Source organism: Gouania willdenowi, chromosome 22, assembly GCF_900634775.1.
Source record: "Gouania willdenowi chromosome 22, fGouWil2.1, whole genome shotgun sequence".
Taxonomy (NCBI): domain Eukaryota; kingdom Metazoa; phylum Chordata; class Actinopteri; order Blenniiformes; family Gobiesocidae; genus Gouania; species Gouania willdenowi.
Genome location: NC_041065.1, coordinates 12,229,968 through 12,254,241, shown reverse-complemented (window position 1 = coordinate 12,254,241; position 24,274 = coordinate 12,229,968). Strand labels below are relative to the sequence as shown.

At 41.6% G+C, this 24,274-nt stretch overlaps 1 protein-coding gene and 1 non-coding gene across 3 annotated transcripts; both read right to left on the bottom strand.

Annotated features, from left to right (window-relative positions):
• Positions 1 to 1,427: 1,427 nt before the first annotated feature.
• trnaa-agc (transfer RNA alanine (anticodon AGC)) lies at positions 1,428 to 1,500 on the bottom strand. Its single transcript has one exon. It is a non-coding gene; the product is annotated as a tRNA-Ala (tRNA).
• Positions 1,501 to 12,310: 10,810 nt separating this feature from the next.
• On the bottom strand, positions 12,311 to 24,030 carry mapre3a (microtubule-associated protein, RP/EB family, member 3a). Of its 2 annotated transcripts, none has more exons than XM_028438442.1 (7): positions 23,876 to 24,030; positions 20,147 to 20,271; positions 19,913 to 20,058; positions 19,625 to 19,817; positions 16,924 to 17,063; positions 13,630 to 13,782; positions 12,311 to 12,981 (listed from the first exon to the last, which is right to left on the bottom strand). In XM_028438442.1, exons 2-7 carry the CDS (start codon positions 20,265 to 20,267, stop codon positions 12,913 to 12,915), a joined length of 822 nt encoding a protein of 273 aa, XP_028294243.1. In that variant the 5' UTR covers positions 20,268 to 20,271; positions 23,876 to 24,030; the 3' UTR covers positions 12,311 to 12,912. The 2 variants fall into 2 exon arrangements, with proteins under 2 accessions (XP_028294243.1, XP_028294244.1); XM_028438443.1 differs by having other exon boundaries at positions 19,661 to 19,817.
• Between the last annotated feature and the right edge of the window lie 244 nt (positions 24,031 to 24,274).

Below are 24,274 nucleotides of genomic sequence, written 5' to 3'. Positions count from 1 at the left end.
CAATTCTTAGGTATGACCGCTAGAGGGCGCCAACAGACCGCTTATCTGAAGCTGAAGAGACGTCACGTGGTACTTGATCCATAAAAGCAGCTCTTGTAAATACACTTTTCTGTCTTTCTTTTCATTGTTTCCTCTGAGTTGTCTTTTTAATTTTTGTTGTACCTTGTGTATAATAGCGTTCTATTCTTTATTGAAACTGTGAAACTTTCACAAAGATTAGGACATTCTCACATGAATTCAACTTTTTTCACAGCATTCATAATTTTTGAACAGATGCATTCAAACATTGATCATTTTTCAGGCACTTTGAGCTTTGTGCATTGGTGTGTATGGGTGTGTATGGGTGTGCATTGGTGTGTATGGGTGTGCATTGGTGTGTATGGGTGTGTACGGGTGTGCATTGGTGTACAAAAAACTTGACTCTGTGGGCAAATTCCATATTCATAAATGCAAATTCTCAAAATCCCCTCTAAATTTTCATCTTTCCTTAATTGAGCTCAGTTATTATATGAATTCGTTACAGTTTTTGAAAAAGGAGAACTCTACTGTTTCCTGTACTTGTTTTATTCTTACTAGTGATGTTTCTCCTGACTTTGTTCTTTGTTCTCGTTATGTTTTTTACTTGCTATTTGTCAATAAAAATGACTGAAAGTTTAAAAATAAACACATACATAAAAAGGTTCTCCCTGCACACTGAACTGTTGTGATTGGTTGGACACTGGATTAAGTGGATTTTAAACCTAATGTTGTTAGGCCCAAAGGATTTTGACTTTATAAAGAGTTTAATAAAGTTTGTATTTCAGACATTATGTATGCCTCTTGCGATTGTAAAAATAAATAGGAGAAATACTGCTATTTTACATTGTTGTACATCTGGATTTTATATTTTATTGTGAAGCACTTTGTGCTCCTTAAATAAAACTGGATTGGATTAAATCCAGGCCAAAAAGAAGAAGAAAAAAAATCATATTGTGAGTACCTTCAAAAAGGTTTGGAGAACCAGTTTCTGGACGCAAAGTAAGTCCACATCAGCCATTCACGTTAGTCATTTTGGGTTCACATTGACCAATCACGTTCCTCCCGCTGAGGCTTACAGTGCAAGCGAGAGGTTGAGGGATCGATGCCCGCATCCTCCAAAGGAGCTTTTCATTTAATTTTTTCTTGAATTATAATATAGCGAAATAAAGTATTTGAATGAACAAAAATCCACATTTATTATGAACTACTAATTGTATTACATGGGTTTTCCTGTTTATTTTGTTCATTTTTTTACTTATTTCTCAGAATACAGAATGTGTGCATGCTTTCAATCATTTAAAGCAACTTTGTAAACCAAATGGCAGCTGTCTGATGAACGTTTAATTTACTCTACGTATATGTACTGATTTATTTATTTAAAAAAAAACCCGAGTAACTTCAAAAACGTTTGGAGGATGCGGGCATCGATCCCGCTACCTCTCGCATGCTAAGCGAGCGCTCTACCATCTGAGCTAATCCCCCGTTGGAACCACTGATTTTGAGGGCGTATTTATACGAGCAACTACGGTAAGGACAACTTAAATGAAAAAAAAAAAGTTCCCATAAGCAGTGCTTGATTTATATACCGCTGAACTTAGTACTTCCTAGACTACTTGCATGCATAATACTGAGTACTTTTTGAGCAATCCTATGTCAAAATCCTGTACAGACCACAAATTTAAGGGTATTTCACCCAACTTTGACGTAGAATACTACTCTAATTTTCCATAAGTAGTTCATGATTCATATTTTGCTGAACTTAGTACTTCATAGACAGCTAGCATGCATAATATTAAGTACTTTTACGGTGTACTTTTTGAGTAATCCTCTGTCAAAATCTTTAGGAAAGAGGCACATATCCATCCACGCCTGCATCACCAGATTCACCAACACGTGTTATCCCAGTGCCATGTGGTTACTGAACACATAAGAGGTGTCCACTCAATTCAGAAATATGTGCAATATATTTATCCTTGTTGTTCTTACCGTCTACTTATTTGTTTATCATCATCTTGGTGGCTTCTCTTGTAAATACACTTATCCATCTTTCTTTTAATGTTGTTGTACGTTGTGTAAAATGAGAATAAAAGCATTCTATTCTTTATTGAAACTGTGAAACTTTCACAAATATTAGGACATTCTCACATGAATTCAACGTTTTCACAGCATTCATACTATTTAAACAGTTGCATTCAAACATTGATTATTTTTTAGGCACTTTGAGCTTTGTGCACTGGTGTGTATGGGGTGGAGTGCTGACAGCCAGTTAGTGTGTGGAAGAGCAAACTGACTGACTGAAAAAAACCCAGAAAACCTTGTCTTCAAATGGCCCTTCCTTCCTTCCTTCCTTCCTTCCTTCCTTCCTTCCTTCCTTCCTTCCTTCCTTCCTTCCTTCCTTCCTTCCTTCCTTCCTTCCTTCCTTAATTTTCACTCCAACAGAGAAATAACACATCAGCTTGTAGGTACACTTGTACTGGTGTTACAGTAGATTTATGGAGGCAATCAGACAAAAAAAAACTTGACTCTGTGGGCTTTTAAATGACAGGAACACCAACCATTAAGTCACATTTAACTGAGAAGAAAAATATCTGGAGGCAGGCGAACACATCCACTTCTTAACTGCTCCACAAGACACATATTTGACCACACACACACACACACACACACAAACTTCACAGAATGCTCACAAGACACTCACAGTACCACTATATCATTATTTGAGTGATAGCAGTTACTGTTTTGGAGAGAGAAGTGTGATAATTTGAGGTGAAATCACTATTAAACCAATTAAACACATTAAATCTGATGTTTTTTTGTGACTCTTTTTCTTTCAATGTTTGTAGTCTGTGTTTGTTCTCCCCCAGCATCAAGCAGAACGAGTTAATAAACGGGGCATTGTGACTTTAGCTTCCAGGGCACTTCCCCCTAACATTCCAGACTTCCATTGTTAGAGTCAGGCTCTCCCCCCTGCTGATTTCTCAGGTGATTCATTTACAAATGAATAGATGCAAATTGTAGCCATCAGAGTCGTCAGTTTGGTCCTAGAGTTCATTAGACCCTGCTCTGGGACTTCTGGGGGGATATAGAAATCCCTGGGACTTCTAGTGTTAAATAAATTAAAGCCACCAATTCAGTTTGCCTTAGTTCTTCAACAAAATCTACATTATTTCACAGTTTTTTTAGATATTTCAGACATTATTTAAAGTTTTCAGAGCCTAAAATCCACATTCGGCTTCAGCTTGTCAACAGGGAACATTCACAACCGCAACTTTGTCTTACTCCAACACTGTGTAAATCATTTTCCATTCATAACACCCCAGGCATATGTGGCCATGGATAAAACTTGAGAACTGAGCTGACCTTCAGCCAGCAGACGTTGACTGTGGTTGACTAGGAGCAGCAGTGAAGAGTTGAGATAGATTTGCCAATTAGTTGTTAAAGCTACTATCTTTACCAGGGAGCAACTATTTATTCCTAGTGATTGGTTTCCAGAGGTTTACTGGGCTTTTTACCAGTGATTAGTTCCTATCTTTCTTTCGTTTCGCGGTCCAAACTGAAACCACGTTATTGTCGAGCTGCTGCTTCAAAACTACAATCATAATCAAGGTGAAAACAGTTCTCATGTGTGGTCGTCTATGTTATAGCCAACAATAAAAGGTTTGTTGTGTGTTTTTCCCAATAGACGTGATACGTCATGTTCTCTCTGTCCAATCAGAGCCTTCCCAAACCCCAGACCTAAAGCAGAATGAACTAAAGCCAAACAAACCTATTTTCAATGTAAACCTCAATTCGGGAATTACCATTTCCATGTAAACACGAAGCAGAAGACTTTCATTCGGAATAAATAATTTGGAATTAAAAAACATCATGTAACCGTGGCCATTGATGGGTCATTTTATATTTATACCTATGGAGCCCACAGAATGGTCACTTGAGCTGAAGGTTTTACCCAACACCTTCTCCTACGCTGCAAACAGACACTTTTGTTACGTAAACAAGGCACCACAGGAGGGGGAGCCACTTTTTTTTCAGTTCTTGCTGAGGTTTATTGACGAGCAGTGTGTGACATGGGAAATATACAAAAGAACAACTGAGATTTGTTTTTTGTTTGCTTTTATCATAGTTTAGGAAAATACAAGTAATAAAACAAATATTTACAATTTTAAAAAAGTATGCATTATTAGGAGTGTGTGTCATTTCAGCACTCCCTCCCTCACTCAGCATTGGTCAGCACATACCTGGCACTGCCATGGCATGTCCTTTCTACATTTGCCACACGTGTATTTGTAGCAGTCAACACATCGTACAGTGGCACAATTTTTCTTGCATCGATGGTTGACCTGACACTTAGCCCTTTTCCCTGGATCAGGTGAGGAAGGTTGTTGCCGAAGCAGTTGCTCTTCGCATTCCTTCTTCGCACCCACATGAGAGTTAGCCAACTCTGTTGCAAGCTCCAACAGGAAGTCTATCCGTCTCTCCTGCCTCCCGGTGCATGTTTGATAAAGCACATATGCATTCAGTGCTGCCATGTCAATCATGTTGTAGAACACTGCGACTGGCCATCGCCGTGTTCCTGCGCGCACACTGTACTCCCGCACCATCTGGTCCATCACATCTACGCCGCACTTTGTGGTGTTGTATTGGATGAAGGTGTTTGGCTTCCTTTTGGTGGTATCCTCAGTCTCAACCATGCTGTGCATGCTGCTGAGAACGTAGACGGTCTTTTTCCGTTTGGGCGCATACACTGTCAGTGTGGCACCAGCGGTTGAAAACACCTAATAAAAAAGATACATTGTTATTTTCACAGCACACACAATGACACACAGGTGTTGATAAAAAAAGACCTGCAACATACCTGAGTGGTGAATTGAATGCGGTTCGTTTGTCTAGTTGACAGAGGAATTTCCTTGCGAATCTTGTTAACTGTGCCAAGGATGGTGGTCTTCTGGCTAAGCAGTTGTTGTGCAAGTGACAGCGATGTAAAGAAATTTTTGGTGGTGACAGTTCGGCCCTTGTTCATGAATGGTTCCATCAGCCTCATCACTACACTCTCTGACAGTCTCTCCCCACTAGGACGACTGGGGTCCTTGCCAAGACATGGGAGGACATTGCAGATGTACTTGGATTTCAAGTCGCAAGCCACCCAGAATTTGAGCCCAAACTTGTCAGGTTTTGTTGCAATGTACTGCAGGAAACAGCAGCGAGTCTTTGTCGGGAAAAGCTGTTCATCAATAGTGATGTGTCGACCAGGGTTGTAGGATGTGATGCAGTTGGTGACAAACGATCCCCACACATCGGAAATTGCAGCAAACTTATCGGTCTCCGCTCGCTCACTGCGCGTGAACATGTCATCAAAGCGTAAGTGCCGCATGATGTCTTGGAAGCGGTTTCTGGACATAGTTGCAATGATCCATGGGTTTCCCAGGTTTGCTGACCAGCTGTCACGCAGTGATGGAACCTTGGTCACCCCCCGCATGATGATGACAGCAATAAATGCCATCAGTTCAGGCAGGGCCATGAACCAATCCACTTGCTCTGATTGCTGTGCATGCTGAGTAGTCCATTCTTGAATGCTACGAAGCATGTCAAGACTGATGAAACAGAGGAAGCTCTGCAGGCGACTCCCGATACTTTTTGCCTTATCCGTTGGCTCTCCATGTGCGTCGTAAGGTTCTATTGGGGTGAAATGGAGACGTGTCCCCACCTGTTCTTCACGCCACACTGTGCCATCTTTTGCCGTCTCTGTTGGCTCACTCCCTAACCGAGCTCTCTTTTGTGGTAGAGGAGCAGTCTCCTCATCTGCAGTGTGAACAAATTCAAATTATGAGCAATGGGAAAGTCAAATGATCTCAGATGGCAGTGAAAGTAGAAGAACGTAGAAAATACAAAGACGGCAGAGTGGATGTTTCGGTCACTCCACTCTGCCTTTTTTGTATTTTCCACTCTCTTGTTTGAAATGAAATAGGAAATAACATCAAATGAAAATAGGATGTTTGGGAAATCTAACCTGAAGACAGTTCAGAGTCCGAATCCAGCTGAAGGTTTATGTCTTCTCCATCCGAGTCACAAGGGTCTGCTTCGTTCAGGAGCATTTCCAATGCCTGTTGAGTGTTCAGTCTTCTCTGCATCTTTGTTCCTTCTTGAGGGCACTGAAGACTGTAGACTATGTGCAGTGGGGTATTTATTCACCTCAGCACAAAAGGAAGGACTTCTCATTTGAGAGCAAGCTATTGGCTATTCCTATGGATATGCAAATTTGCACCATTTCACACCTGGGCAGTGACCCTACATGGCAATGTGAGAAATGGTCAATCGAGTCTTTTGCTTGTTATACATGAACGATCCTCTCCAAACGCCTCTTTTTGTGCCACAGTCAGCCAATTGAGCAACAAACAAGTGAAATCTGCATTACAGTTAATGATACTCATTAACCCTAACCCTAACCCTAACCCTAACCCTAACCCTAACCCTAACCCTATCCTCCTCCATGAACCGCCACCTTAACGTGGTGGAGGGGTTTGAGTACCCGAATGATCCTGGGAGCTATGTTGTCGGGGGCTTAATGTCCCTGGTAGGGTCTCCCAAGGCAAACAGGTCCCAGGTGACGGGTCCGACTAAGAGCGGTTCAATAGCCATGTATGAAAAATCAAAATCAAAGGAAGTTCACGTCGCCCGGATTGGCGCTACCGGGGCCCCACCTTGGAGCCAGGCCCGGGGTTGGGGCTCGAGTGCGAGCGCCTGGTGGCCGGGGCTTTGCCCACGGGCCCCGGCCGGGCAGAGCCCGAAAGGACGACGTGGGCCCGCCCTCCCGTAGGCCCACCACCCGCAGGAGGGATCATACGAGGCCGGTGCAGTGTGGATCGGGCAGTCGCCCAGGGCGGGGGCCTTGGCGATCTGATCCCCGGCTACAGAAGCTAGCGTTAGGGACGTGGAATGTCACCTCTCTGGCGGGGAAGGAGCCTGAGCTTGTGTGCGAGGTGGAGAAGTTCGGACTAGATATAGTCGGTCTCGCCTCGACACATAACAAGGGCTCTGGAACCAGCCTTCTCGACAGGGGTTGGACTCTCTTCTACTCTGGAGTCGCCAACGGTGAGAGACGCCGGGCCGGGGTGGCTATACTTCTTGCCCCCCGACTTAGTGCCTGTATGTTGGAGTTTACCCCGGTGGACGAGAGGGTAGCCTCCCTCCGCCTTCGGGTGGGGGGACGGATCCTGACTGTTGTTTGTGCCTATGGGCCAAACAGCAGCTCGGAGTATCCACCCTTCTTGGATTCCTTAGAGGGAGTACTGGAGAGTGCTCCTTCTGGGGATTCCCTCGTTCTGCTGGGGGACTTCAACGCTCACGTTGGCAGCGACAGTGAGACCTGGAGGGGCGTGATTGGGAGGAACGGCCCCCCTGATCGGAACCCGAGCGGTGTTTTGTTGTTGGACTTCTGTGCACGCCACAGATTGTCCATAACAAACACCATGTTCAAGCATAAGGGTGTCCATATGTGCACTTGGCACCAGGACACCCTAGGCCGCAGTTCGATGATCGACTTCGTAGTCGTGTCATCGGACTTGCGGCCGCATGTCTTGGACACTCGGGTAAAGAGAGGGGCGGAGCTGTCAACTGATCACCACCTGGTGGTGAGTTGGCTCCGATGGCGGGGGAGGATGCCGGTTAGACCTGGCAGACCCAAACGTATAGTGAGGGTCTGCTGGGAACGCCTGGCAGAGTCTCCCGTCAGAAGGAGCTTCAACTCCCACCTCCGGGAAAACTTCAACCATGTCTCGGAGGAGGCGGGGGACATTGAGTCCGAGTGGGCCATGTTCCGTGCCTCTGTTGCTGAGGCGGCTGATCAGTGCTGTGGCCGCAAGGTAGTCGGTGCCTGTCGTGGCGGCAATACCCGAACCCGTTGGTGGACACCGGGGGTGAGGGATGCCGTCAAGCTGAAGAAGGAGTCCTACTGGGCCTTTTTGGCCTGTGGGACTCCGGAGGCAGCAGACAGGTACCGACGGGCCAAGCGGAGCGCAGCCACGGCGGTCGCCGAGGCAAAAGCCCGGACATGGGAGGAGTTTGGTGAGGCCATGGAGAACGACTTCCGGACGGCTTCGAAGAGATTCTGGACCACTATCCGGCGTCTCAGGAGGGGGAAGCAGTGCACCGTCAACACTATGTATGGTGCGGATGGTGCGCTGCTGACCTCGACTCGAGACGTTGTGGATCGGTGGGGGGAATACTTCGAAGACCTCCTCAATCCCACCGACACGCCTTCCAATCAGGAAGCAGGGCCCAGGGACCCGAGAGTGGGCTCTCCTATCTCTGGGGCTGAGGTTGCCGAGGTGGTTTAAAAAGCTCCTCGGTGGCAAGGCTCCGGGGGTGGATGAGATCCGCCCGGAGTTCCTCAAGGCCCTGGATGTTGTGGGGCTGTCATGGCTGACACGACTCTGCAACATCGCGTGGACATCGGGGCAGTGCCTCTGGATTGGCAGACTGGGGTGGTGGTCCCCCTTTTTAAGAAGGGGGACCGGAGGGTGTGTTCCAATTATAGAGGGATCACACTCCTCAGCCTCCCCGGTAAGGTCTATTCAGGGGTACTGGAGAGGAGGGTCCGCCGGATAGTTGAACCTCGGATTCAGGAGGAGCAATGTGGTTTTCGTCCTGGCCGTGGAACTGTGGACCAGCTCTACACCCTCAGCAGGGTCCTTGAGGGGTCATGGGAATTTGCCCAACCAGTCCACATGTGTTTTGTGGACTTGGAAAAGGCATTTGACCGTGTCCCTCGGGGATTCCTGTGGGGGGTCCTCCGGGAGTATGGGGTATCGGACCTCCTGATAGGAGCTGTTCGTTCCCTGTATGACCGGAGTCAGAGTCTGGTCCGCATTGCCGGCAGTAAGTCGAAATCGTTTCCGGTGAGGGTTGGACTCCGCCAGGGCTGCCCTTTGTCTCCGATTCTGTTCATAACTTTTATGGACAGAATTTCTAGGCGCAGTCAGGGCGTTGAGGGGGTCCGGTACGGGGGCCTCAGTATTGCATCACTGCTTTTCGCAGATGATGTGGTCCTGTTGGCTCCAACATACCGTGACCTTCAACTCTCACTGGATCGGTTCGCAGCCGAGTGTGAAGCGGCCGGAATGAGAATCAGCACCTCCAAATCCGAGTCCATGGTTCTCGACCGGAAAAAGGTGGAGTGCCTTCTCCGGGTTGGAGATGAGGTTCTGCCCCAGGTGGAGGAGTTCAAGTACCTCGGGGTCTTGTTCACGAGTGAGGGAAGGATGGAGCGAGAGATCGACAGGCGGATTGGTGCGGCGTCTGCAGTGATGCAGAGTCTGCACCAGTCCGTCATTGTGAAAGGGAGCTGAGCCGAAAAGCAAAGCTCTCGATTTACAGGTCGGTCTACGTTCCAACCCTCACCTATGGTCATGAACTTTGGGTCATGACCGAAAGAACAAGATCACGGGTACAAGCGGCCGAAATGAGTTTCCTCCGTAGGGTGGCTGGGCTCTCCCTTAGAGATAGGGTGAGAAGCTCAGTCATTCGGGAGGGGCTCAAAGTAGAGTCGCTGCTCCTCTGCATCGAGAAGAGCCAGATGAGGTGGCTTGGGCACCTAATTAGGATGCCCCCTGAACGCCTCCCTAGTGCGGCGTTCAGGGCACGTCCCTCCGGAAGGAGGCCCCGGGGAAGACCCAGGACACGCTGGAGAGACTATGTCTCTCGGCTGGCCTGGGAACGTCTCGGGGTCCCCCCGACGAGCTGGAGGAAGTGGCCGGGGAGAGGGAAATCTGGGCCTCCCTACTGAGGATGCTGCCCCCGCGACCCGGAAACGGCTAAGCGGGAGAAGATGGATGGATACTCATATCCTATGTGAGAAGCAGTATTATAGCTCGGGCTCCTGTGCTTCCTACTCCTGTATTTTCTCTATTTACCTTTATTGTTGATAGTTTTTTTTTTGTTTTTTTTATTCAGTTTTTTAGTTTTAACAACTGTAAAGTGTTTTTGAGTTTTTGAAATGTGCTTATAAATAAAATGTATTGTTATTATTGATAGTAAAGCGAGATTTCCGCATTTGAAAAGCACAGTATGAGTTCTCACTTTGAAAAGGTCAATTTAAAAGGTACACCATTCTCTAACCAGGTCCATGATTATTTTTATTAAGATATTATTTTACAAATTTGAAGGAAGTGCAGAAGATGGACAGGCCAATCAGTGAATCAGCACTGTTTAGCTGATTGAGCACTGTTGAAAAGCCAGGAAAAACCTGATTTTTTAGCTTGTGTGCAGCATTAGCAGCTAACTCAGCATTTCTACTATTGGAGACCGATACCACGTGCCTGAGGCACACCCGTGCAATAATCCGTTTAATCAACATCTTGATAAGCCACACCTGTGAGGTGGGATGGAATATATCTGCACTAACACAGATTTGTGAACAATATTTGAGAGAAATAGGTCTTTTTTGTTTATAGGGAAAATGTTTTAGATCGCTGAGTTGAGCTCATGAAAATTGAGAGCAAAAACAAAAATGTTGTATTTATATTTTTGTTCAGTGTATATTACATATACTTTTTTTTTTTTTGTAGAATTTCCATGCCAATTACATTTCCAAACTAAAATATCTGAACTCAATTATGATTACATTACGATTATAATAACACTATAATTGTAGTTAATTATCAATTACGCGATTACAATTGACCCTAACCCTGATATATATAGTCTGAATCAAAGTCTTTACATTTGCTTAGTGGAACGTACTGATATGATGAAATCTTGTTAGTTTTGTCATTAACAGAGATCAATCCACACTAATAACAGGATAATGCAGCCATGCTGCCTTCTTGTGGACATTTCAATGGTATTAACCACACCTTGACAACATATCACAATATGTATTAATATCTAACAGCAGGAAACAGAGTCTTATGAAACATGTTCAAATTAACCTCTCTAAACATGGACAATTATCTGGAAAAAGCCTCTAACACACAATATTAATAATAACACAGCATGTAGCATAGCTGATTAGCTTAGCTTAGCAGCTAACTGGCTAACATACACAAATTAGGAACAGAAACAACGTTAACAACTCAATCCCCATTCCTGACCTACTCTCAAGACAGGAGAGAAACCACTCACATGTCAAAAGGACGCACACTTTACAAACAGAGGTTAAGAAGAGCACAGGCCACCATCACCACAGGCCACCATCACCACAGACTTCTGTCAATTATTACCTGCTCACTAAACGTCCGCGCTAACTAGTGGACGGCCTGGGAAACACACCTCAGTATGCACAGTCCCTTTGGCCTTCAGAACAAGTATATCCAAGGATGATCTACAGCATTATTTGGAAAGCTTTGTAGCAATTGTAGCGATGGATATAGCACATTATAGAGCGTGGTCAGATGAACTATTTCCAACTATTTTACATCCAAACTGTTACTAAGCCCATTCACTTGGGGAAATCATTGATTCATTTTTTTTATTTTTTATTTAAAAAAAGATCAAATTCTGAACCAGGGAACCTAAAACTCTAAATGTGCTTTAGCAAAAATAAATACATAAATAAAATAAAAAATTAAATAATTCATTTTCTATAAAATAATGATTCACTTCATTAAACAAAAAAGTGTTCAAATGCAATTTTTGGGGGGTGTCAAATATTTATTTGCATTGCAATGTGTTTCTTTGATGGAAATTTTTTTTCAAACAGTGTATTGTTGGCTTTACTGTTCCAAATTTTAAAATGACCAGAAACCTAATTTAGCATTTGCATTGAGCGATCACTTTTTAAATATAATCTAACATTAAATATTCAAAAGATCACAATTTTTTTTTTCCCCAATTGTTTCTTTACTCTTAAAACTTAAAAGATGAGTCTTCTGTGTAGACATGTTCACATGGTCAATGAGTGCACGTTCCAGAGCGAACAACAGCCAGTTTGCAAAGTAAAAACAGCTAGGGAGTACAAGGAGGGCTATAACCCATAAACCTTGGAAAATCTATGACATCTATGTTCATTGAGTTGACCATAATTGTTATGAATGCATAATATACAGTAAGAACATCACAGAAGTTGTCATGTGAATTAGTCATTTCTGCAAAACATGACAATTGTTCAAAAATCTATACCCAGAATCTCTTGTTTTATGATTATTATTATTACTGCATGTCAGCTTAAGAGATACGACAGTGATATCAGACAAAAATCTCCACGCAAAACACATTTACAAAATATCAATCATTCACAGTCAATGTGTAACATTCTCATGCTCAGATATGTTGCTGATCGATAACATGTGACCATGTGTTTCCAGTCTTTCCCACAGCTTTTATTTCACCTACAGTAGATTTGCACAGGCTCTACTACAGAAATGTAATCTCATTAAAACATAAGTTAAATAATATTAATTAAAAAAAAAACAAAAAACTTTTTGTTACAGTTTTCGTAGCTCAGTGTCCAGGTGGCACGTTGAAGCAGTTGTTCTGTGCTCTCTCTGCCAGTATTATTCAAGGCGCATCGAAGGCAATTCAATAAGACATCATTCTTCCAGAAGACAGTGTTTGGCATGATGATCTCTATACCAAGCTCAGCTCAATGGGTTCCAGTTTCTCATGCTGAAACATCAGGGATATGTATAGTACAATACTGTTATTCTTACAGTAAATGTGACGGAAGAGCGAAGCAGCAAAAAAAAAGACAAAAAGATGTTGTGTATCACATATGGATGACCAGAGGCATGAGGGGGTAGTTTACCAACAAATATACACAAGAGGGCGGAGGAAAAAAAGCCAGAGAGCACCAATAATGGTGTGTATTTATAGAAAGCGTGCAGAGTGAGTAGAAAAAAAAGAAGGCAAAGAGAAAAGGAAAGATAAGAGGGAGATGTTGGTGAGTGGGAGATGATGGGTTTAATATTCGTCCTGGTCCAAGTGAGCTTGTTCGTCCAGTTCTTCATCTTCTGGAGGAGCAAAGCCTTCCTGAGATAGAAAAACAAATATTAGATTTTCTGTTTGGGGTGTCCTGAAGCCCATATTACTTTGGGGGTGTTTTTGATAATGAATTAACATTTTAACAAGGTTAAAAGCTCAACAAAAAGTTGATTTGCATGATATAGGACCTTTAAATCAGTGGTTCCCAACCTTTTTTGGATCATGACCCTTTTTAATATCAAGAATAATTTTTTTTTTTTTTTTTATCATATTAGTCATAATGTATAACAAATACAGAGTTGCCAGTATTTGTAACAAGTTGTTCCAAAATTATAATTACAAAATGTCAAAAATTAGTTTTTAATCAGTAATTTCAGGCGACCCCACATGGGGTCTTGGCCCAAAGGTTGAAAAACACGCTTAAATTTGTTTTGGTTGTTTCTTGCTAATATTGGATGGATATAAACGATATCAATATTGAATCAGGTTACCCTTATTTTCTGCTTTGATTTCTTAGTCATCAACATCCCATAAACAATTTGATGCTATGAATGACTGAAAGTAATTTTTGCAATCAAACAACATCCAACAGGTTGATGACCCACTATGACAAGTTTGTGCACATATTTGTTTAAACATAATTTGTCTATAAAGGACAGATGGATGGTCGGTTGAGTCCTGTACTATACCAGATACCTCTGTCGCGTAGAGAATGTCGATGACCTTGTTGAGGGTGGAGTTGTTTTCACCCTCGTGTTCCTGGCAGATCAGCTCGATGTCCCGTAGTTTGCTGAAGTAGAAGTCCCTCTCCTTCTCTAGTCCGTCTACGGTCAACTTCAACTCCATCAACTTTGGGCGAGAAGGAAGGACACACTAGTGTTTTATGAACATGCGCAAACAGTTCTTGTGGCGGATGATAATAATATATACCAGTTCAATAACAATTCAATTGCGATTACGGTGCACAGAATTTTTGTCAATTCTAATTAAATTATGATTATTTTTACAGTCTTAATTAGTAAAATTCAGTAACAATTAATCACAATTACTGAGTCTTTAATAACTAATCCCATAAAACGTAACCCTCTTGTGTTAGCTTTCTGTTAGCATCTCAGTTTGACCCATGTCTTAAATCAGCTGTAAAATACACAAAAAACTCATATCTAAATTTGTTTCTCATCTATTGCTTACCTTGTCAGGCTTCCTAATCAATGAAAAATATTGGCATTATATGTTTTGGTGTGGGCGTCTGCACCTTTTTTCTCTCAGTATACTTCTTGATTAAAAAAACAAATGTAATGGTAAAATGATCCTGAAGCGAATCATATAAATAAATCAGTTTGTTGTGTTACCATGACTACAGGCGTTAAGTACCATGGCACCAGAGCAACTCGCATCAATGGAATGTAACAGCCAACCCTGATTAACATGGTTCACCCCAGCAGACCTTTACATATGTAAACTACTGCTTAAACAATAGGTCTGAACAACTCTAATACCTCAGCCCTCTGTGAGTGTGAAGATTCACTACAGGTTCCATTCAATGTGGCACCAGAGCAATTCACACCTATTCAAAATAAGAGCCAATCCTGATTAACATGATGGGATTTACCCTACCTGTTAATAGGTGCATTCCAGTTTAGTAACTGAGGTGTTAATGATATGCCTGGATGATGTGTGTGTGTGTGTGTGTGTGTGTGTGTGTGTGTGTGTGTGTGTGTGTGTGTGTGTGTGTGTGTGTGTGTGTGTGTGTGTGTGTGTGTGTGTGTGTGTGTGTGGTGTCATTTTAGCATCTTTGCATTGACATTTTAGTGCAATTATTATAATATCTTTATGTAAAAGCACAACTAGGGACAAGAGTTGGATTTTAGCAATAGCTATAAACTCTTTGTACTAAACATCAGTTACATTCACAATATTGTTACAATATAAAATTGTATTGTCCCTATTTATATACAATATTATTATATTCTAACTTTAACTAACACACTAACCCCTACCTCTTCTAACTCTTACCACCTGTGTGGGTGTGAAGATTCACTGACAGGTAGTGGGAAAACTTGATATGAAACATATTTTAATCATTTTAACTGCATATGAGTAAGCCTTAGAAATGTAACATGGTTCCCCAGTTTTGCATTTACTCAAATTATATTATACACTGAACAAAAATATAAACTCAAAAATCTGAAACATTTTCTATAAACACAAAAGACGTATTTCTCACAAATATTGTTCACAAATTTGTCTAAATCTGTGTTAGTGAGAACTTGTCCTTTGCAGAAATAATCCATCCCACCTCACAGGTGTGGCATATCAAGATGCTGATTAGACAGCATGATTATTGCACAGGTGTGCCTCAGGGTGGCCACAATAAAAGGCCACTCTAAAAATGTTCAGTTTAATCACAGCACAATGCCACAGATGTTGCAAGTTCTGAGGGAGCGTGCATTGTCATGCTGACTGCAGGAATGTCCACCAGAGCTGTTGCACGTGAATTGATTGTTCATTCCTCTACCATAAGCTGTCTCCAAAGGCATTTCAGAGAATTTGGCAGTACATCCAACCGGCCTCACAACAGCAGACCAGGTGTAACCACACCAGCCCAGGACCTCCACATCCAGCATGTTCACCTCCGTGATTGTCTGAGACCAGCCACCCGGACAGCAGCTGCAACAATCGGTTTGCATAACCAAAGAATTTCTGCACAAACTGTCAGAAACCATCTCAGGGAAGCTCATCTGCATGTTCGTCGTCCTCATCGGGGCCTCGATGTAGTTTGTCGTCGTAACCGACTTGAGTGGGCAAATGCTCACATTCGATGATGTCTGGCACGTTGGAGAGGTGTTCTCTTCAAGAATGAATCCCAGTTTTCACTGTTCAGGGCAGATGGAAGACAGCATGTGTGGTGTCGTGTAAGTGAGGGGTTTGCTGATGTCAACGTTGTGGATGGAGTGGTCCATGGTGGCGGTGAGGTTATGGTAATGGCAGGTGTATGTTATGGACAACGAACACCGGTGCAAGTTATTGATGGCATTTTGAATGCACAGAGATACCGTGATGAGATCCTAAGGCCCATTGTTGTGCATTTCATCCGCGACCATCACCTCATGTTGCAGCATGATAATGCACGGCCCCATGTTGCAAGGATCTGTGCACAATTCCTTGAAGCTGAACACATCCCAGTTCTTGAATGGCCACCGGACACGTCACCCATTGAGCATGTTTGGAATGCTCTGGATCAGCGTATACGACTGTGTGTTCCAGTTCCTGCCAATATCCAACAACTTGGCTCAGCCATTGAAGAGGAGTGGACCAACATTCCACAGACTACAATCAACACCCTGATCAACTCTATGCCAAGGAAATGTGTTGCACTGCGTGAGGCAAATGGTGGACACACCAGTTAATGACTAGTTTTCTGACCCCAATAAAGCAAAACTGCACATTTCAGAGTGGCCTTTTATTGTGGCCACCCTGAGGCACACCTCTGCAATAAACATGCTGTCTAATCAGCATCTTGATATGCCACACCTATGGATTATTTCTGCAAAGGAGAAGTGCTCACTAACACAGATTTAGACAGATTTGTGAACAATATTTGAGAGAAATAGGTATTTTTGTGTTTATAGAAAATGTTTTAGATCTTTGAGTTGAGCTCATGAAAAATGGGAACAAAAACAAAAGTGTAAATTTTTGTTCAGTGTATAATACATATACTTTTTTTAATAGAATTTCCATGCCAATTACATTTACAAACTAAATTATCTGAACTCAATCACAATTACAACAGCAAAAGATTATTTCATTTAAGATTATAATAACACCATCATTGTAATTAATTGTCAATTACGCGATTACAATTCTAACTGACCCTAACCCTGATATACAGTATATAGTCTGGATCAAAGCCTTTACATTTGCTTAGTGGAACGTACTGATATGATGAAATCTTGTTTCTGTAAATTAGTTTTGTCATTCCTTGCCTACCTGTTGATTTAACTCCATGATTTCAGCATCTCCCCCATTTCTAGACAATGACGGATTCTTCCTCATGGCTGCAGTGTTGTGTTGGACGCGCTGCGGTGTTGGCATGTTTTTAGGGACTGTTGGTGATGTCCTCTGTGGCCCTGGACAAACCAGATACAGTAAAAACCATTAAACAGTATATCCAAGAATGATCTACAGCATTATTTGGAAAGCTTTGTAGCAATTGTAGCGATGGATATAGCACATTATAGAGCATGGTCAGAGGAAATTTCCAACTATTTTACATCCAAACTGTTAGTAAGCCCATACACTTGCGGAAATCATTGATTTATTTTTTTATTAAAAAAAAGATCAAATTCTGAATCAGGGAACCTAAAACTCTAAATGTGCTTTAGCAAAAATAAATACATAAATAAACAAATAAATTGAAAAGCAAAACATGCTGATGTGCATTTCAAACAGTTTTGAAAAAAAAGGCAGTGAGTCCTCCAGGTTACAATCACCATTAAACACACTTCAAAAAGCAGAAAGCTTTCACAGTCAGAGCGCTTTAATTTTTGTTAAAGCAGAACTAAATAACTTTTTAACTTCATAGTCCCTGTGAGGTTAATGCAAGTGTTTATGGGGTGATCGGGGGTCTTCCACCCCACCCTGCTGTCTCTGGCCAGAAAACAGCACTTGCAACTTTCCCTGCCTCCGACCTGGTGGCAGTCTTGCAGCTCTGTTCTCGCTCTCGCAACAACACATACTGGTTTACGACAGCCCAATACACACGAAAGGTGCGTTCACACCGAACGCGACTGTAGTGACTGCAGTCACTTCAATCGCCCATGATGAGTCGCTTGAACACAGTGGTGCTTTTTGGTCACTTCATCGCTCCAGTGACATCAGCGTGTGTGCATAGCAGGGTGACAGGGGAGACAACTGGCTGATCACTTCCCTTATCATAAACAGCGCCTTTTTATGGTAAAAATGGTCAACTTACTGAGTTACTAAAGGATGAGTTCACTCAGAATGTCGGCTTATTCAAGATTAACCACTTTAATTTTTCCCCAGTACATTTAGGAAGCCTCCCGCTGCCCGTCTCACTGAAGTGGGAGGGAGGAGCTGCTGCCTCGGGGGTGCGGAGTGTTTACGATAGTGACATAACCAAAAGGGACCTTAAAGGGGAGCGCTAAGCACAAGTTACTTAGTTCTGCTTTAATAAAAAAACAAAAAAATAAATAAATATTGTTGATCAGCTTTGAGAATTAAAGCTGTAACAGTGATGCTTCAGCTGCTTGTGTCGAGGGCGTGGCCTGTGGTGCTATTTATTCTGCTTTGGTTAGGTTGAGTAAGGCCGCATTCACAACGATTAATCACAGATGAATCCTAGACTGTTTAAAACGCTCTAGGATCTGTATGCTCGGATAGTCCGCCTCGTTTGGGCAGTGTGAACATGCAAACGAAGTACAGAGTGGATCAAACATTGTTTCTGTTGGTCTCGGAGTGTTTCCAATCAAAGCCTAGAGTGAGTAGGAGCACCGTGAACACAACCACTCTCATGGCGAACCAAAAACAGGAAGTATCGGCGATGACGTAGGGTGCACAGGATTGTGGGTGGTCAGCAGAACCTGCAACAATGCAAAACAGGGCTTCACAACCATCAAAAGCACGGCAACTTGTTGCTGCTCCAAGCAGAAGTTTCTACGCACTCTTATGCTGCGTTCAAACCGAACGAGGCGCAAATTTTCATGACGTGGGCACCACGCGAATGCTTCTACAGGATCAAAAATAATTTTTCCCATTTGGAGCACCCCGGTAAAATTGCTGCTCTTTACCTTCTGTGGAAGCTGAAGAGCTGTCAAAACGCTTGACGGTGACATTCCTGCATTCACCATTTAACCAGCGACGCATCCAACTTGGTGAGCTTTACTGTTTGTTTCAGGAGCTGCGCCAATTCCTTCCTGGTCCAGTCCCGTTAAAAAACATTGGCCATGTCGTAGAGCTCCGGGTGGTCACACACCGTCATGATTATTTTGTCCTCCATGCTAAAATGGATGACAAGACCGGTGTCTGTATTGACGGCCACACGTCACACGTCATTGACAACAAGGACTCTAACTGGCTTTTGCACCTGTGCGTCACGTAAAACATTCGCTGGAATTCAATATTTTCAACTCAAGCAAATGATGAATGTCAGGGAAAAACGGGAGCGCGCATGCCGCGGCCAAGGCTCTTGCAGTGCGATTCAAACCGCGCCGACCAACAGGAGAACAATTTGCCTTTTACCACCTCTTCCCATTGAATTTGGTTTGTATGTCGTGCAAACATATCGTATACAGCTCTAAGTAAGAGTTCAGCACTGTGATTGTTAATGCACCGCCAAAATGCAACAATACTTTTGCATTTTCACTTGAAAACATTGTTGTGTAAACAGGGCCTTAGTCTGGTCTGCTTGTATGTCGGTGATAAACGGTAGCAAACCTTTCTGTAGGAGTTTGAGTATTCAAATGCGCCTCTCTAACAAAGCCATCCACTATGCACTGTGGTCAGTACCGCGACCCCTCCCATGACTTCCACATACCTCCAGTGTCATAGTTTTGTGAATGCAGGTGGGGGTGTGAGTCATCGTGCTGGTTACGCTTGCTAGCATGGACCCTTTATGAGCCATCCAAAGCTCAGCAAGACCGTGCAGCACAAGCAGATTGATTTGCTTTACCTTGGTTTCTCTTTGGTTTGTGGATAAAGTGATCACCTGGATTGGGTAGAGGGGCCACGTCTTGGCCCTGTCTGGCTAATAAAGGGTCATATTCCTTTCCATCGTAATTGGCGTCAAAGAATTTCTTGAACCACTGCACAAATTCAAAGTTGTCCTGGAACTTCCCTTTAACAAGCTTTTCTACAGGAATAATCTGGAAGAGTGAAAACAGGGAAACGTTAAGGTAACAGATCAGAAAGGATATGAAGTGTTGTGAAAGTGTGACGTCGTAAACAAAAGGGCTCTAACTTTGTCAACACCCATCCTTTTAAAAGCTGCCTGAAGAACTTTGAAGTTGTGTATAAATTCATGCTCCAGCTTAGCTTGAAATTTGACTTTCTTCAGAAGAATGCACCCAGGAAACAACATGTCCATGAACTGGCAATACGCCGCTCCTGAAGAAACACAAGGTAAAAGCTTTAAAACATAATCACTGACTCACTCATGCACAATCACAAAGTGTCTCAGTCCTGAGGATCTCACCTGAACACATCTGTTCGATCTTGGTGTAGCTGAGATGCAAAGAGTCATTGACCCACGCCAGCATGTCATGTCTGCTGAGATTGTCAATGGACACAGACGTGGCATACACGTTCACTGCCATTTTCCTTCAAAGGTATATTTAAAAAAAAAAGGAAATAGAAAGAAACACACACTTTGTGTTAATATGTGATCCTCTGCAGATGTTTGGTTAAAATCATTTTATCTGTCTTCGTTTTACTGCTGAATGTAAATCAATGTTGAGTTTACATTTTATTCAATAATCTAATTACTTCGTATAAAGTTGAGGAAATGGCCAGTCAAACAGTCCTACTTTGTCTCATGGAAGCTTACGTTGAGCGTGAGCATGAATTATACATACTTCAATTACTTATTTTGTATTGTGGAATGTAAGAAAAAGTTGGATCAAGTGATATTTCTTAAACAGAGATCAATAGTCAGTAACTGGAGGTATGAGAAAAACTGTCCTATTTATTACTGACCAATGAATTACATACATTTTAACCTTAAAAAAATATTCTACAATTGAAAAAATCAATAAAAATAATTTATAAAAAATCCAATATAAACAATATTAAATTAGAGATTTTAGATGCAGGCCGATGTAATCCAAAAATAATTTTTATACTGATATCAGACCGATATCCAATATCAGATCAGCACATCCTTCATATAAAGTTTTTTTTTTTTTCAACAAAAAAACAATAAATAAATCATTCTAATTCACATTATTATTTTTTACTTTTAGTAGAGCTCTTCAGATAACTAAATAATAAAAATGTTAAAATTCTTTTTTTTTAACATTCTCAAGGATGCCCACCTTCAAACCTTTACATAATTAAATATGTTTATAGTATAATAATCAATATCATAATCATTCAGATGTTTTTAAAAAAGATAGTTTAATTATTGTGTCATTGTCTGGGGTAGTGTGGACGTTTTTTTCTTCTTCATTCATTTATTAACATGATACTGAAACAAAGTCAAACTTGACCTAAAAAATAAAAACTGAAATTTAAAGTGAAAACAAAACACCTTTTTTACTTAGTTTTTTTTGTTGTTGTTTTTTACTTAAAACTTCTTCCTTTTTTTATTTTTGTTATTTTGCACTGTAACAAATGAAAAGACAAAATGTAAAGTGAACAAAAAAGAGCTTATTCTCTGATGGCAGAACTATGTTAGGTTAAAAAGATGTAGATTTGTGTCTTTTAATCCACTTTTTGCTTTTGCTTAGAAGATAATCCTGTAGATTAAACAGATCTGATCTTTACACAGCTGGCAGATACAGCCTGTGCTTACTCTGCATGTGTCATGCAGGTAAAAGCTTTCAGATATGATCCCTGAGGCTCATCCCTGCAATTAAAATGCACATTAACACAAGCAACCAGGAGGTTTCACGAGGATTTCTGCACCTGACTGTCTGTGATAATGTCATAAAAGTCAAGTGCTCAAACACTCATAAGTATTTAGACACATGTACGGTTTAGAATGAAGAATCAAACATTTTATGACAAGTATTTAAAGAAATGCAAGTTTTAAAAAGTTATTTGACATATTTATTATTGTAATATTAACTGTTGAGGCCGACCAATTAATAATCACAGATTAATCGTCATCGGTCTGATATGCTAAACTGCGTTCTCTAATATAATCGGACAATTTTCATTCAGTAGTGATGACTACAAAATTACACATTGGGAGAGGTGGGAGAGGTGCACATGTTCATTGTTCACAGTTACTTTTAGCCTTTTTTGATTTATCCATGCTTTATTTTTTAATTATGATTTTTACATTGTATTCCAAAATATACAGTTTGGAAAAGTTTGTCTTTTCTTATTAATCAGTGATTAAAGTTGCTTTTTTTTACTTTGGTAGTTTTGTGCTTCTTTGTCTCGAATCATATTTTGTGTATTAAAAGTATTAATGCACACTACAGTATATATACTGTGATTATCAATATTCTTATTTTACATAGTGATCAATAAATCAGTTATCGACAAATACATCAGATATCGGCATCCCAATATCGGTATTGACCGTAATCAACTAGGCTCTAATTTAACACATTTATTTAATAATATGTTCAGGTTTCATTTATTCAGACAACTGTTCCTCAGAAAATCCATCTTGATCTCCTGACATGTTTCAGCTGTCAACTGTCAGTCTTCCTCAGAGGCGTCTTTTGATCTTATTTTTTTACTTTACTGCATTAAATAACAAACAACATTTTCACAGACAGCTCTCAAAAGTACACTGCATTTTGTTATAACACAAAACAGGCAAAAACACAACAGAACAAAAAAAAATTATACTTTTTTTTCTTTTTTTTTTATTAAAAATTGGGGAAAACTAAAAAGTATAAGTGCCTTTTTGTCACACATCTTTTGATGAAATTATGTAATTGTGAAGCTTAGTCTGTTTTCAGAGTCAATTTTATTCACGTTTCGCAAGTTATTTCTAATTGTTAATGTGGTTTTTTATGATCTAAAGTTTGCTCAACCATGTTTCGACTGTCAACTGTCAGTCTTCCTCATCGCTTTGATGTTTCCTTTGATGTTTTCTTGACTTCCGCATAATAATTCCAAGCTTATTGTTGTCTTCTTTTTTAATAATATGTTAAGGTTTCATTTATCCAGACAACTGTTCTTCAGGAATTATGACACCGAAGTCAAGGAAACATCAAAGCGATAAGCAGACGTCCCTGACAAAGACTGGCAGCTGACAATCGAAACATGTCAAGAGATCAAAGTGGACTTCCTGACGAACAGTTGTCGGAATAAATGAAAACTTAACATATTATTCAAAAAGATGACAAAATGAAGCTTGCTAGAATGATTACGCAGGAAGTCAAGGAAACATCAAAGTGATCAGCAGACTCTTCTGAGGAAGACTGACAGTTGACAGTCGAAACATGTCAAGAGATCAAAGTGGACTTCCTGAGGAACAGTTGTCGGAATAAATGAAAACAACATATTATTCAAAAGGAAGACAAAAATGATCTTGCTGGAATTATTACGCAGGAAGTCACGGAAACATCAAAGCGATCAGCAGACGCCTCTGGCGAAGACTGCCAGTTGACAGTCGAAAAATTTCATATTATTCAAAAATTGGACAAAAAAAACCTATTTAATAATATTTTACTTATTATTACAGTAGTTGACTGCATCACTCTGTTTTCTGATGATAGTATCGGTACAGTGAATGCACCACGCACATCACATACATGCCTTCTACACTGAGGCATGGCTATCCTTTAAAATACATGAGTATTACCTACACACACCAAGCATTAAGCTGTTCAAAACCCTTTAATAAAACATAACCACACATGGCTGCACCGACATTAATGGGCGTATAGACCCTGTGTTTGGTGTATATGTATTTAAATAAGCCTAATTGTATTCCATAAAAGAAAGGGGAAACCAGTCTGTTTTGCCCATTATTAAGAAACAAACTGCGCTAATGACTGCAGTGTAGCTGCTTGGGGTCCAGCGTTACCCAGTGGGCGGGGGTCTCACATTTTTCCAGCCTGAGCAGGGAACAATAATGAGGCTGAATGTGGTTTAAAAACCCGCAGCGCTCTCTCCTCCACAGGCCTCCGTGAGCCGCTCAGGACGGCCAGTGCACGGTTCTGGATGAAGGCAGCACCGGAGCACGTAGATAATATGACATGTGTTAGCTGTACATGAGGTGTAAAGTGGTGATACTCACTGTATTGAGGAGGGTCTGTTGTTATCCTCTGACAGCGGTGCTCAGTGAAACGTCGGTGTGCGCGCGGTGCACTGCTGCTGCTTGGTAACGGGCCGCCCCTGTCTGGGCCTCCACTGCGCATGCGCCCGACTCCACGCTGCTAAAGGTTCATTATAAATAGGACTTTGGCCTGTCCCAGCTATCGCAGCTAACAGACACATGATGAGTCCGCTTGGATGTATTTAGGCCTGCTTAGTCACTGAGGTTTCTATGAGGTCGGGCTTCCTGTTGATGTGTTAAATATAGTTAGTTACTATGGAGGATAAAACACACAACTTGAATCTAGAATAGAAAAGATTTGAAGGAAGATCTATTAATAATCTATTAAAATCACACACGCATGGGTCACGTTTCTATGTT